Here is a 14,592-nt window from a genome sequence, read left to right on the forward strand (position 1 = left end):
CACGGGCCCAGCCGCTCCGCGGCATGTGGGATCTTCCCGGACCGGGGCACGAACCCGTGTCCCCTGCATCGGCAGGCGGACTCCCAACCACTGCGCCACCAGGGAAGACCTCTGGATATGTTTTGAAGGAGGAGGTAACAAGAGTTCCTGATGGAAACAATGGACAGAGAAAAATAGAAGATGACCCTAAGGAATTTAGCTGACTGACTGGAAGGACAGACTTGCTCTCAGATGAGTTGGGGAAGGGTGTGAGTGGTATAGATTTGGGGCAGGGGGAGATCAGAAACGCAGTTTGGGACGTGTTAAGGTCAGATGTTTGTTAGATGTTCGGAGAGAAGTTTTGAGTAGTCAGTCAGGTGTATGAATCTGGAGTTTGGGAGAGAGGGCTGGGCAGCAGAGCGACTTGAGAGTAGTCATGTGACAACTAAAGCCTTGGGGCTGGGTGACAGCACCAAGGAAAGGAGTGCAGACAGGAGAGAGGAGAGGCCCAGAGACTGAGCCCTGGGGCATGCTAACATAATGAGAGAGGGGAAAAGAGGAGGAGCTTGCCAAGGCAGCTGAAAAGGAATGTGTTGTAGAAGCCAAGTGTGAAGGTCATGTATCCAGGAGGAGGTCTCTCCTGTGCTTAATTGTCTCATTAGTCGTTTAGTGCTTCTTTCTCATTTTAACCTCACTCCTTCTAACATCTGTCCTACGGGTGACTACTAGTTAACTGTCTTGGAACCGGCTGATTATCACAGCACTTCTCTGTTAGCCCACACAGACTCATGAATTTATAGACCTTAGTTTTATCATGGCATCTTTTCTTGTTTTGCAATGTCCACTGACTGAATAAATAACATTATTTTTACATTTTCCCTCTTTTAATTGAAGTGTAGTTGATTTACAGTGTTGCACTAATTTCTACTCTACAGCAAAGTGACTCAGAAATAACACTTTTTAAAAGGCTATATTTTAAAAGGGAAGAGCATTCAGTTATAGTTTCACCAACTCCCTTACACATCACCTGTCACCATTTTCCACGGCAAATCTTAGAATTATAATGGTGTTTTAGTGACCACTTAGCCCAACTTTTTCATTTGACCACTGTGGCCCAGAGAAGGGACCTCATCTGTCACACTAAGTCTTGGCTCTCCTATTTTTTTTTTTTACTGATTATCAGGCTCTGTACAAATTATTCAACTTGTCAATGCCCCAGTTTCTTCATCTGAAAAACAGGGATGGTCATAGAGGTCAACGAGGAGTCAACACAGTAATGCTGGTGAAGTGCTTGGTCCAGTACTTGACATCTTTAAATACTTCCACCTGATTTTCAAGGCTTTCTGAAATCATGTCCCACTTTACCTATCCAATCATACTGCCTAGTTTTCTTGAAATTCTGACCTGTCTTTCCAGTCTCAAGGGCACCGTGGCAGTTTCCATTATGGGACCTTTTTGAGGTTCTGTCTAAACTGTGCCCATCTGAACTTTATCCTTGCCTTGGGGTTTACCTCAAGCCCTGATTCCTCCTTATAGTCTTCATTTCTCCTTTTCTAAGTCTCCACAATTATGATGTTGTTATTTGCAATTTTTCTGTGATTTCATGTGTTTTACGTCTGTAACTTGATTACAGTTTCATGGAGTATAAGATCGTTTTAAGCTTTGAAGAATCTATCTTTACAGTGCTTAGCACAGAGTAGAAACTTCATAAAAGTTTACTGGTTGGTTGATTATGAGTACTGACTGGGCAGATTTTAAAAGTTCTGGCCCTGTAAGTTATTCCCTTGTGTAGAATACAGTCTAGCAACATGTCATTTGCATACTTAATTTAATGTATTTATTAATACTTTACATCCTACCTGCTTCCACTAAGGATTTGAAGCAGCACATAACTCATGTGGTACGATTTTATATGGTTATACATATTTGTATAAAGTGATTTTTAGAGATGTATTTAAAGAACTATGTTCTACTAAAAGAGATAGGTAAGTTGATGACTCTATTTTTCTCCTGAGCTTCTAGGTTTTACCAGTGAAATCAGTTATTTTGCTGAATGTTGAATGTGTTAAACTTAAAACACAGGATGGCTTCTTGGAAGCTTCTCTCTTTTACTCCTCACTCTTTTCAGCTGTGAACCCTTTGTCGCACAATAGCTTGGAAAGCGTCAGAACCAGAGGAGAATGAAGTATATTTCATATTTTGGGTTTGAGAAATCTGATTGTTTCTTTTGGAACAGATTGTTCATTATAACAGTGTCTGTAATAAATGGAGTGCACTGCCGAGATAGATGGAAATGAAATTAATTTGGCTCAGATGTGATCTTTGTTTTGCTTATGAGCATTCGAAACATCCTTACAGAGTTTCAAATTTCCATGCAATTTAAAAATGAAAGAGATTTCAAAATGTGTCTGTCTCCCTTGCCAGTGGCTGTCGTTACCTTTCTGTGGCCCCGTAGAGCGGAACAGCAAATGTGAATAACTTTGTATGAAATTAGTGTGCGATAGGACCTTCTCAGAATTCTTGTTTAAAATACACATTTCACAGATTGAAGTAATGCTTAAGATAATGTGCTTTCTGCTGCAGGTCGCCTATCAGATTGGTAACTATGAATTGTCTAAGAAAGTTTTCTCACCAGTTTGGGATTATTTTGTTGCTTCACCACTTCAGGATGACCAATCCATTATTAGTTTAAGCAATATAATGACTGTTACACAGAGAAGGTAATTCGAAATATTCTTTTAAAATATTAATTTGTTTATTGAAAATATAGATGTTGGCTGTGAAGCCTAGAATTAATTTATTTTCAATTTCATGTTAAGATGGTCCACGTAAAACTATTTCCAATAAGTATTTTAGTAAGTGTGTATATTCCAAAGGCTTGAGTCCTTGTTAGAAACTTCTTTGTTAGAATCAGAAAAAACACTGGAAGCATATGGATACATTCTGAATATAAGGTAATGAGGTTATGGAAAAAAATACCAAATACTAACCAAAGTAATGTCAGTTATACTAGAAAACACGAATATGCATTGGGGACCTTTGTAACAGAGCAAGGTCAGGTTGAGGTTAAGGTTAGGGTCTGATGGTTGGACTCTTGGGGTAAGAAGGCTTTTCCTTTGCTTGAGGAGGCTCCCAGGATTAGACCATCAACTGAAAACAGGCCTGTAGAAACCATATAGGGCCACAGGCCATCCTTTGCCATTTTTCCTTAAGAAACCAGAGTCTAAAAGCAGCATCAGAAATGAGCACTGGTGTAATTTCAGCCCGTCTCAACATGTTCAACAACAACAGTCTCCTTTACCTGCTTGTTAATGCCTGAAATTAATAAGACAAAACCCTTCACTCCTCAGTCAAAGACAATAAGCTTAAAAATGCAAATGCTGGATGAGGCAAGGCATTGGTAACGCTTATTCACGTAAACATGTAATTCCATTCAATTAAACAAATGTAGACTTAGTGTTTACTATGTACAAGAATGCTCAGTGCTATGGGGGATGGATTTGAGAGGCATTTCAGAGGAGGAAGAGACAGGTCTGGAAGACTTTATGTGATTCATGGGGATAAGAGGAAGGAGTGAAAGTTGAGTGGGATTTCCAGTGATGGGAAGCTTCTGAGGTTTACTAAGGGAACCTGAGATGTGGAATAAGTATTTGGAGGAAGAGAATGAATTTGGGGATATTTGGAGTTTAGTTCTCCAGCAGGACGTCTTTGTAGATATATGTCCGGTAGGTAGTTGGATATTTAGTGCTCACACTCAGGAGAGAGGTCAAGGCTAGAGACATGGAAATATAAACTGTCCATTGAGGTCATCATTGAAATTTTGACAATGAGTGATATCTCCCGGGGAATGACTGTTTAGCAGAAAAGGTGGAAGGCTGGACTTGAACCCTGGGCATTGCTTACATTTAAGAGGCAGAAGCAGGAGTTGGAACCAAGGAAGGAAATTGAAAAGGATCAGTTCTGGAAGTAAAAGTCCAGGAAAGTGCATTGCCAAGGGAAGTGAGAATGTCACCACGGAGGGACTGGCCAGCAGCATTATATCCTAGTGCAAGGTCAGGCAGGACAGTTGCTCAAGAAAATGCTGCAGAGACGTTGGGTAGGATGGAAACTGAGAAGAGGCTTTTAGAGTTGGCAATTAGGAAGGCATTGGTAAGTTGAAGAGAGCCATTTTTGTGCCATGATGGGCCAGAAACGTTTTGCAATTGGCTAAGGAATAAATGAAAATGGAGAATCGTAACAAGAAAAGACTACTCCTGTGAAGTTTGGTGGTAAAGATAAGAGGAAAGTGGGCAGAGGCTTGAGGGGGAAGGCGGGCTTAAGGAAAGAATTTTGGAGGATGGAGAGAAGGGAGCCAGCGGAGAGGGAGAGCCTGAGGATATATGGTGGCAGAGCTAGGAGGATATCAGAGCACCTGGGATGGGGAACAGGGGGTTCAGATCATTTGCTGTGGGGAATATGAACAAGGAGACATCAGGGATAAACGGAAGTGTGGCTGAGAATCACTAATGACTCAGTTGACATTATGTAACATGCATTGTAGTAGAGTCCCATTTCTTCTGGCTGAGGGCTACGTTTGATTCATCTTTATATCCAGTGATGGGAATAAAGGGCCTAGAATATTGTCATGGTAGGTGTTGAGCAAATGCTAGTTTGAGTGGGAAACAAAAAAGGAATGAGGGGAATAAATAAGTGAATAATTGATTGATCATTGTGGCAGGGATAGAAAAGTCGAACGGTGACATCTATGCAAGGTCAGGCAAGTTGATTATTGCATAAAATAAGGGGTGCAGAATCTGAAGTGCTAGAGAGGTCACTATGGAAATGACTGACCAGAGCCCGAGCTGGGTAGGGGAGGAAATAGAGCCAGAGGGAGGCGATAGTCTGGACTCACTGTGTATGTCTAGGTACTCATGGTCATCGCGAGGACAAAGAAAGTTTAGTATGAGTTGCAGAAGCGGGAGAACTAAAAGTCTCCGGGCAAAGACGATTTCAGGGTTTAACATGGTGGTGAAACAGATCGTCTTCAGGTGTGAATTACTGATGTCAGATCCTTTCCCGTTTTATAGGGATAGAGGGTATGGAGAGTGGAGGGGCTTGAAGCTTAGGAGAGAGGGTTTGTCACCAAGTAAGGCTTAAGGGCAAGGAAGGGACTATGGAAACAAAGAAGGAAGACTGCAGATTTCACAGTTTTGCCAGTGGTTGGCACTGTTGACCGTGATTTAGAAAAGATAATTAGAAGTAACTGCCCCTCCACCGCCCCACCCCCAGTCTCTCTGTCTCTACCTCTCTTTAACCGTGGCTGATTTTGCTATAAGTAACCCTCACTTTCAGAAAGTTTATTGATTGAAATATTGGGCCTATCTCCCAAACTTCTGAATATCTATAGCGATTTCATTATATTGATAGAATAGAACTTTATATTTCAGAACCAGAAAACTTTGCCAGTAGTTATTTTTATGTATCCATGACATAATATGTCAACAGCTTAATTTTCTTAGTTGTAAACTTGTTAAGAATAGTCTTTAATTTCAATTTAAACAGCTGTGCAAGAGTAACTGTTCCACAAACTTTTGTTCCATAAACTTTTGCTGCTGTCTTGGGATTATTGTGTCGGTATTAAGAACAAATCAATCTAAAAAGTCGAGTTCACATGCTAAATCATTTTATACCTGTAACATCATTTACTTCTTTTTGCAGATTACATTCAGATATTTTGGCAGAGAGTTCTTCAATTCTCTTATATCTTTTTCTTAGAAATATCTTTGTAACAAGTGACATTAAAATTAAAGAAGAGAATCTTTTCTGTGATAATATTAAAGGCAATGAGATTTTCCCCTCTCAACAAGTAAGTGAATTAAAGTGATTGCAAATGTGCTGATTTCCCTGTGTTTGTTGATGTTTTAAGTTTTTGTTCTTTGGGGATTGCATATCCTGGCTTGTGAATGTACTGAGAGGCCTTTGCATGATTGTGCTGGTTTATTTGATACTGTATGTAGGTTTCACAGGCTGGAGTTCTTGGTGTTTTTCCCTTCTTTTCAATTTATATTTATTTTTCCTGAATAAAAGTAGTATAAATTCAAATATCCAAAAATGTATAAAGTATAAAGTGAAACCCATTGTAATCCTATTGACCCTAAGAATACTACATTATTGTTTTCATGCGATTTCTCCAAGTTTTAAAAGTATGCATAGACAAATATGTTATTATTTACAAAAATGGAATCATGATCTACTTGCTGTTCTGAAATTTGCCTTTTAAACCCTTTTCATAATATATCTTGGACATATTTTCATGCTGGTACATATCCATCTGCCACATTCTTTAAAATTATAATATTGCATTCCTGTGCAGAGGCAGATTTTAACTTACGTCTTATTGATAGGTCCTCAGGGTGCTTATAAACATTGCCCTTCGTACATCAGCAAGCTTACAATGCTCTTGCTTTTAGTAACAATCCTACATTTTTTTTTTCAATCTAGATTGAGGTTCACTTCTTTTTCTCTCTTTCCTTCTTTACTCACCTTAGGTGTATGGAGACTTTTGCCATATTTTTTTTTCTTTTACAGTTGCTTTTTCCTATCATCCACTTATTCATTAATTAATTAACCAATAAATTGTTACATGAGACTGTGCCAGTTTCTGTGGATATGAAAGTGAAAAAAACATGATTCTTTGCCCAAGACAAGTTCACAGTCTTGTAGAGCCCAAGCATTCACAGCCATCGACCTGTTCCTACTACATTGCATTTAGTTTCTTTTTTTCGTAATCTAGTCTGAAAATAAGGACGTTGTTTAAGTACTTAAGTGAATTCCAGAGCGCTAGACTACCATTCTAATAATAATTTGCTGTGTGGAAATTTCTGGTTGCCACTCATACTGTTTTCTGTGTTCATAATCTTGTGTGTATATACAGACAAATAATGAAATCTTTCCCCAAGAAAGAGAAATAAGGAATAAGATAGCATTCTTACTCTTTTTAAGTGGCGTTTAATCACACAAGGCCTAACTTTACATTTTACTTTAAGTAGCAGAAGTATAACAGAAGATTAGTTTGGTCTATTGAAAATTTACCTTTTTTTTTTTTTAAAGTAGCAGAAGTATAATAGAAGGTTTAGTTTTGTCTAGAGTAAATTTACCATTTTCTCACAAATCCAGGAGGGAAATAAGACACTGTTAATCGTGTAGGACCAATATTACAGCAATATTATATTTTAATTATTATTTGTTATAATTTATGTTTTTGAAAAAGCTAGATTTTTTCCCCTAAACTATAGCCAAGATTTTATCTTACCAATTAAAAACGATTGGTTCCCTTTCTGTCACTAGTGGTATTTGTATTGTAATTTATAAAAAATTCTAAAGTTTAATTCTAAGATCGTGTCATCCATATGTAGCATTATTGGGGAGTTAAGAGTTGTTCCTGAATTTAGGTTTTTCTTTATATCAACCTTCCTGTTATTGTTAAGCCACAAGGATCATACTTCCTAGCCTTTCTTCTCATTAGAGACACATGAGTTAAGTACTTGATGTTCAGCTTGAGTAACAATACCTGTTCCTTTACAGATTGCTAGACTAATTGAATGTGAGAGAGTATTAGTGGCATTGGAACTGAGCAACTACCTAAATGATTCCAGTTATGCCCTTCAAGCTGTTACTCAATGTTATGGCCTCCTTGCTCCTATCATCTATCACAGTATTGTTTTGGAACCTGTTGTACGGGTAAGGGTATTTTTTTCCCCTCAGATAAGGGTATTTTACAAAGGAAACTCAATAATGCATTTTGGAAAAGAAAAAGCAATGTGTCCTTCGAAAGTACAAATAGGTCAAGAATTATGAAATTTCATGAGTTAACTGAAAAACGTTTTAATAATTTAAATTGTATGTCTGGGCGAATAGAAATAAGGACTTAAAACGTGTTTCCCTGAAAACAGTCAGCCTCATTGCTGTCCATATTTAAATATTGGCAATATACTTTTCTAGGTTTTTTAAGTTATTTCAATTTTTATGTTCTTGTAATGTTAGAAACAGCAATATTTATTCAAAGCATATTGTTAAAGCCATCATCTAGGGGGAAAAACTGATGGATGACCCGGGAGAGAAAAGACTTGATGTCTCTGTGATGGAGTTGGAATTTTTGGAAAAAGGGTAGGTGGGACCTGGCTGAAGGGATTATATTAGTTGTCTGTGCTTCCTAACAAATCACTAGAAACTCAGTGGGTCAAAACAACACCCATTTACTATTTCATAGTCTCTGTAGGTCAGGCGGCTGGATACAGGCTGTCTGGATCTTCTGATCAGGGTCTCATCAGGCTAAAATCAAGGTATTGGTCAGAGCTGTGGTCTCACCTGAGCCTCTGGGTTCTCTTCCAGACTCATTGGTTGTTGAGAGAATTCATTTCCTTGTGGCTGTGTGATGAGGTCCTTAGTTCTGAAGGGCTGGCCTCCAGTGCCCTGCCACATGGCCTTCTCCACCACATGGCAGTTTGCTTCTTCCAGGCCAGCAGGGGAGTATCCTCTAAGATGCACGAGGAGTCTTATGTAATGTAATGTAGTGATGAGAGTGAGCATCCCGTCACAGGTCCTACTTGCCCTCAAGGAGAAGGGGTTATACAGGGCTTGTACACCAGGGACAGAATCTTGAGGACTGTCTTAGAATTCTGCCTACCACGGGAAGCAATGAGAGAAGTAAGATTTGACTGCTGATACTTACACAAAGTCATCATTATCACCATTGTTGGCTGTCACCATCATCATTGACTCAGATTTTGAGAATCAAGAAGATATGAGTGAACTCATGCAAAGTATAAAGTGTTTAATTCACCACTGAGGAAACTAACCCGAGAGCTTCAGTAACTTAACAAATACTCCCCTTGGAGGGGCTAAACTGGAGCATAGACATGCCCCCTTCTCTCACATGCCCCCCACCTAGTAAGTATTGGGTTGGCCAAAAAGTTCATTTGGTTAATGAATTCATTGTTCAATAAAGTTCTTGGTGAAAATGAAAAATGTGTCTTATTTTTATTTAAAACCAAACAAACTTTTTGGCCAACTCATAGTTCAGCTGTTGAAGAGATCTGCCTCCAAAATCCAAAATCTAGACTCATAGCTGGCAGTTCCATGTCACTTGTGAGTGGATCAGAGCAGTGTTCCCAGATGTGGAATATGCTTCTTCCACACCCCAAAAGCATTTCCCTGGTATTGTTCTGTCTTCTTAGAGGTGAGAGATTCTAGATGTCAGACCTACTTTGGAGGGAGTGTCTCAGCATGTCCCAGACATTTCATTAATGTGTCAGGCCCCTGACTCTTCATAGGGTTTATTTCTACCCTCTGGAGGACATGCATCTCACATCTGCAATGTATTTGCCATTTCTTGTTTATTAGGCTCAATTAACATGGTTTATTGATGGCGGTCCAATGTTTTGTTTTGAGACGTGTCCAGAAAGTTCAGGTTCTTTCATAAAATATTAGGTCAGAGGGTGGGAGAGTTATCATTGCCCTGTGGCAAGACTCTAAATGTACGTTCTTGTCTGCCCAGTGTGACTGGGAACTCCTTCTGATACTTCTTCCCCATAGGAGATTACTTCTGTCCAATAGGATAGAAAAGACAACATTAGCCACATCGAGGCACCCCTTTTAGTGTGCTCCAGCAAAGATGCCACCCTGGGAACAGCGCCTGCAATTGATGCTTAGTTGGTTGAGTGCAGGGTAGTCCCCTGTCATTCTCCAGGATCCCACTGCTTCAGGATGCCTTTAACTCAGAATGTGGGTTGTAGCTATGAGGAAGACCTTAGGAAAGGAGTTTCACATTAAATTGTATTATTCAGAGCAGGAAAAGATGAGTGGAACAAAGGAGAGATTCCAGAAATAGGCCTCACTTTGGATGAGAATGTAATATATGATGGAATTGGCATTCCACTTCAGTGGGAAGATAATGGATATTTTTAGTAAATGGTGGTGAAACATTTGGATATTCCTCTGAAAGAAAGTAGAATTTGACCCCTATTTTGTACCATACATAGAAAGTCCAGATGTGTTAAAGACTTAGATGTAAAAGAAAGCCAAAACTTTTAGGAAAAAAAAAAAACCCCAAGAGATTACATGTGCAACCCAGGGTTGGGGAACACTTTCTAACCAAGATAGAACTCTTGGAAATAACAAGAAAAATAAGACCTATTTGACTATATTTATGGCAACCCATGTGTGACGAAAGGGACCGTAACAAAGATAGTAGACCATTTAGGGGTCTGGGAAAAGTAACACTGATGAGGGTAAATATATATAACAAAAAGTCTTACAAACTGACAGTAACTAATAAAAAATGGGCACAGGATAATAATAGGCAGTTTACAGGAGAGCAAATTCAAGTAGTCAAAAAACATATGAAAAGATACTCAAATTCTGAATATCCACAGAAATGCACATTAAATCAGTAATATAATATCACTAGCAGAGTTGAAAAGATCTGTAACTCCTATTGCTGGTGAGAATGTGGGGCAAAGACATTCCCTTTCATTGGTGGGAGAAATGTGAATTTTATAGGCTTTGAAATTTGGTAAAGCAATCTTAATTTTAATTAAACTGAATATAATTTAAGTAAAATTAAAAGCAAATATACCTGACATAGAAATTCCTCTGCTAATAATTTTTTCCCATAGAGTGAGATTTTAGTAAATTAAAAAATACATTTACCCAACACAGCTGTCCCTTTATTAGCAATTTATCCCATAGATTAAAATCACCCCTAGTTCCACCCGTTGGTTCCATGTGTTCTACCTGCTGGGAACACAGTGCCACATAAGGGTCACTGATTTAGAGTATACACTGTGCCCTGGAGAACGGTGCCTCACCCTCGCTGGGTATCATCTCAAAGCTGGCACCTCACTTGCCACTCATTTTGGCAACTGAGCTTGTATAAGGGTGTTTTTTCTGTTGTTGTTTTTGTGTGTCCACGCCACACTGCTTGTGGGATCTCAGTTCCCCAACTGGGGGATTGAACCCAGGCCATGGCAGTGAAAGCGCTAAGTCCTAACCACTGGACCACCAGGGAATTCCCTGTATAAACATGTTTATTGTGGCATTCTTGATGGTGGCAAAAAAGCTGGAGACAAAAAGGGCATGCAGTAACAGGAGGATGGCCAGTACTGCCAGATTGTAATACATCGACCTTAAAACTGTGCAACAGGAAGAATCTGGAAATGGCTGAATAAATTATGATTGGTTCACACTAAATAATATTATGCAACCATTAGAAATGATGAATTAGAGGTATACCTGTAGACTTGGAGGGATTTTTCACAAGACATGCTTGAAGGAGAGATGCATAGTTCAGAAAAGTGTGTATAAATTTCATTTTGTAAAATAACATTAATCCTCCATATATACACACACACACACACACACACACATAATTACATGAGCCTAGAGAAAACTACAGAGCTACTAGGTTGTTAACACGATTTGGGGATATGGTACGGTAGGGTGGGAGAGGGTGATGGCAGAGAGGAGGAATTAACGCAGCATTAAAAAAAATTCATAAGTGTTCTGTAACAACAGTAATAATATTGTTAGAATGGTGGCTTGAAGCAATTAATGTGCCCACAAAGGACCGACCTCCATATATTAATTTGTCTTTTGGAATAATCTGAATGATGAATAGATTGATGCAATCTCAGCTCTGCTTTTCTGATAGTAATATTGCCCAGAACTGTGAGGCAGTATTGAAAACTAAACTTAATTGTCTAGCTCCGGATCAAATTCAGGATCACATAATATGAAGAGTAGTTAAGGAAGTAAGTGCCAATGTTAATTGATTTCCTGGGATATGAGTGCTTGGTTTTAATTTTAAAGGAAACTATTATTTCAAGTACCCGTATCACTGTATATTTAATATGGTACATCTTTCTCTATGTGGTTTTTCAAAGTCCTCCTAAGCCTGAATGTGATCTTTAGTTTCTTGTATACATGTAACATTCTGCCTATGTCTTTTACGGCACTTGTCAAAATGAGCTGTGTTTTATTTATTTGTATATTTATTTTATCCTCTCCACTAGTTTTCAAGTTACTTTAGATGAAGGACTCATCTGAAAATTGAATTTATCAATTTTATCTCCGGGTACACTTCTTTATACATAATAAGCAATTTAACCATAATTATTAATAACAATAAAATTTGATGGCTTAAAACCCTCATGATTTGAATAGAGCATTTTTTAATGAGTAAGGATGATAGTTTTCAACAAAAACCATTGTGCTTCTATATTTCAGATCTTGATAAAGTGTGTTGTGGTGTTGCAAGGACTACCAAATATTCACTCAAAGAAACATATTGCGAGCTTTGAAAGTGTACAGCACATGATAGCTTGTTGTATCTTCTACATAACAAAGGTATTTATCTCATTCTTTGTCTAGTGTCATGAAACTTAGGAGCCCTAATGGTTTAGCAAGTTAAGCTACTTGTAATCACGGTAATTAGAATACTTTGAAAAATAATACCCCCAAAGCATTTTATTTATTTATTATTATTTTTTTTTTTGCGGTACGCGGGCCTCTCACTGTTGTGGCCTCTCCCGCTGCGGAGCACAGGTTCCGGAGGCGCAGGCTCAGCGGCCATGGCTCACGGGCCCAGCCGCTCCGCAGCATGTGGGATCTTCCCGGACCGGGGCACGAACCCGTGTCCCCTGCATCAGCAGGTGGACTCTCAACCACTGCGCCACCAGGGAAGCCCCCCCCAAAGCATTTTAGATCAAAAGTAGCCTGAGCAGGCTAGTTGGTAAAGTCTGGAAGGGCCTATCTTAGGCTAGGGAGAGGGGGCCGGAAAGAGGACATTTTATGGGACCTCATTCATTTTAGAAACAAGAAAGAACAAGATACCAGAGGCAGAGAGGTAGGCTTATGTATCCTTACTGCTTGGCTCAAAGGCCAGCATTGTGTGTTTCTTCAGAGGCTTTGGTTGACTGAATCCAGTGACTCTCTTCAAAGAAGGGCCATATTTACCTACCTATTTTATGTAGTCTTCCCAGAACCTTTCTGATTTGGCAGTGATCTGGAAGAATACTGCATGGATGGGCTGATATGATGGGACTTAAGTTTGCTTCTGTGGAGGTCTGGCAACAGAGAGGCCTCTACCCTCTACCTTAGCAAAAAGGTCATGATTTGCTGGCAATTCAAGCTCCTGGCCTGACCTCAGGAGCAGAAAATCATATTCCTTCCGTCACTCACTGGTTTGCCGCTGTTGGAGAGACATCTATGACCTGGTCTGTGTAGATGCTGAGGGAGCATAAGCCTTTAGCAGGAAGAAAAATAACAACTCACTTAAGGGAACTCAGAACCCCAAGGGGGAAAGAGCGGGCCAAACACTAGAATAATTGTGTTATTTACCCTTACCGTGTTGAAAAGGATCAGAGATGACTTAAGAAAAAGAAAACTTTCAAGCAATGCAATCAGAACAAATTTAATTTTTTTCTTCCGGTTTTACTGAGATATAACTGGCATACAGCACTGTGTAAGTTTAAGGTGTACAACATAATGACTTGATTTACATACATCATGAAGTGATTACCACAATAAATTTAGTGAACGTGCATCATCTCCTATAGAGACAAAATTAGAGAAATAGAAAAAAAATTTTTCTTGTGATGAGAACGCTTAGGATTTACTCTTAACAGCTTTCATGTACAACAAATTTCATTTTTGATTAAAAAATTAAATAGGTAAAGATTATGATTATGATACTTCTTGAATCACATCTGGAAGCTCAAGAAATACCCAACAATGTAGAATAGAATTATCTAGAGATAAATTCACAAGACAGATCCAGAAGTCATAACATGAAATAAAGGTGTCTGGAGGTAGAAAAGAGATAAGTAGAGAAGTAATCATCTTTCTGAGTCCCAGGCAGGATTAATGTAAGAATATATGTGTAGACACATGTTGGTGAAATTCCTGAAGTCCAAGGATAAGGACGAATCTTAAAGTTTTGAGACCCAAAGGACAGATTATTTATTTGCAATGGAAAGAGAATCAATTAGCTTCAGACTTTTTTTTATCAGCAACACTAACAATTAAATTCCTGGAGCAACATTTATAGAATCCTGAGGGAAGAAGACTAAGGCCCCAAAATTAATAACCAGGAAAAGATATCATTCATTTGTCAGGGCAAAATAAACACTTTCAGAAGTGCAGGCATTTAAAAAGTATTCTGTCCATGTACTTATCTGAGGACAACACTTGGGGAAATACTCTATCAAATGACAGTTGGTTCAGAACAGAAATCCCAAGATAGGGAAAGACAAAAAGGAGAGGAATAATGGAAGCATCGAATCTTGCAATATATGTATTATTAAAGTTAAATAGATAATAATGATGTGACTAGGACTTTGTAATATAAATGCTAAGTAGGGACTTTTGAAATAGAAGAGTCATCCTTGAAAGAAAAACTTAACAGTAACCTAGAACTAAAGCTTCTACCTTGTTTGGGGTTGAGGGAGGCGTGAGCAGCTATAGATGCTTGGTGCATGTGTGTTAAAAATGCATATAGTAGGGCTTCCCTGGTGGCGCAGTGGTTGAGAGTCCGCCTGCCGATGCAGGGGACACGGGTTCGTGCCCCGGTCCGGG

General features: G+C 38.9%; 1 protein-coding gene across 1 annotated transcript in view; it reads left to right on the forward strand.

The window, feature by feature from the left end:
* Positions 1–14,592, forward strand: part of CFAP54 (cilia and flagella associated protein 54) — a 296,564-nt gene that overhangs the window by 88,985 nt on the left and 192,987 nt on the right. Inside the window, exons 23-26 of the mRNA XM_028490464.1 lie at positions 2,563–2,699; positions 5,677–5,824; positions 7,543–7,698; positions 12,244–12,363. Of these exons, the coding sequence (XP_028346265.1) occupies positions 2,563–2,699; positions 5,677–5,824; positions 7,543–7,698; positions 12,244–12,363 (561 nt within the window). The remainder of the gene's footprint in view (positions 1–2,562; positions 2,700–5,676; positions 5,825–7,542; positions 7,699–12,243; positions 12,364–14,592) is intronic.

This window comes from Physeter macrocephalus, chromosome 6 (assembly GCF_002837175.3).
Source record: "Physeter macrocephalus isolate SW-GA chromosome 6, ASM283717v5, whole genome shotgun sequence".
NCBI lineage: Eukaryota > Metazoa > Chordata > Mammalia > Artiodactyla > Physeteridae > Physeter > Physeter macrocephalus.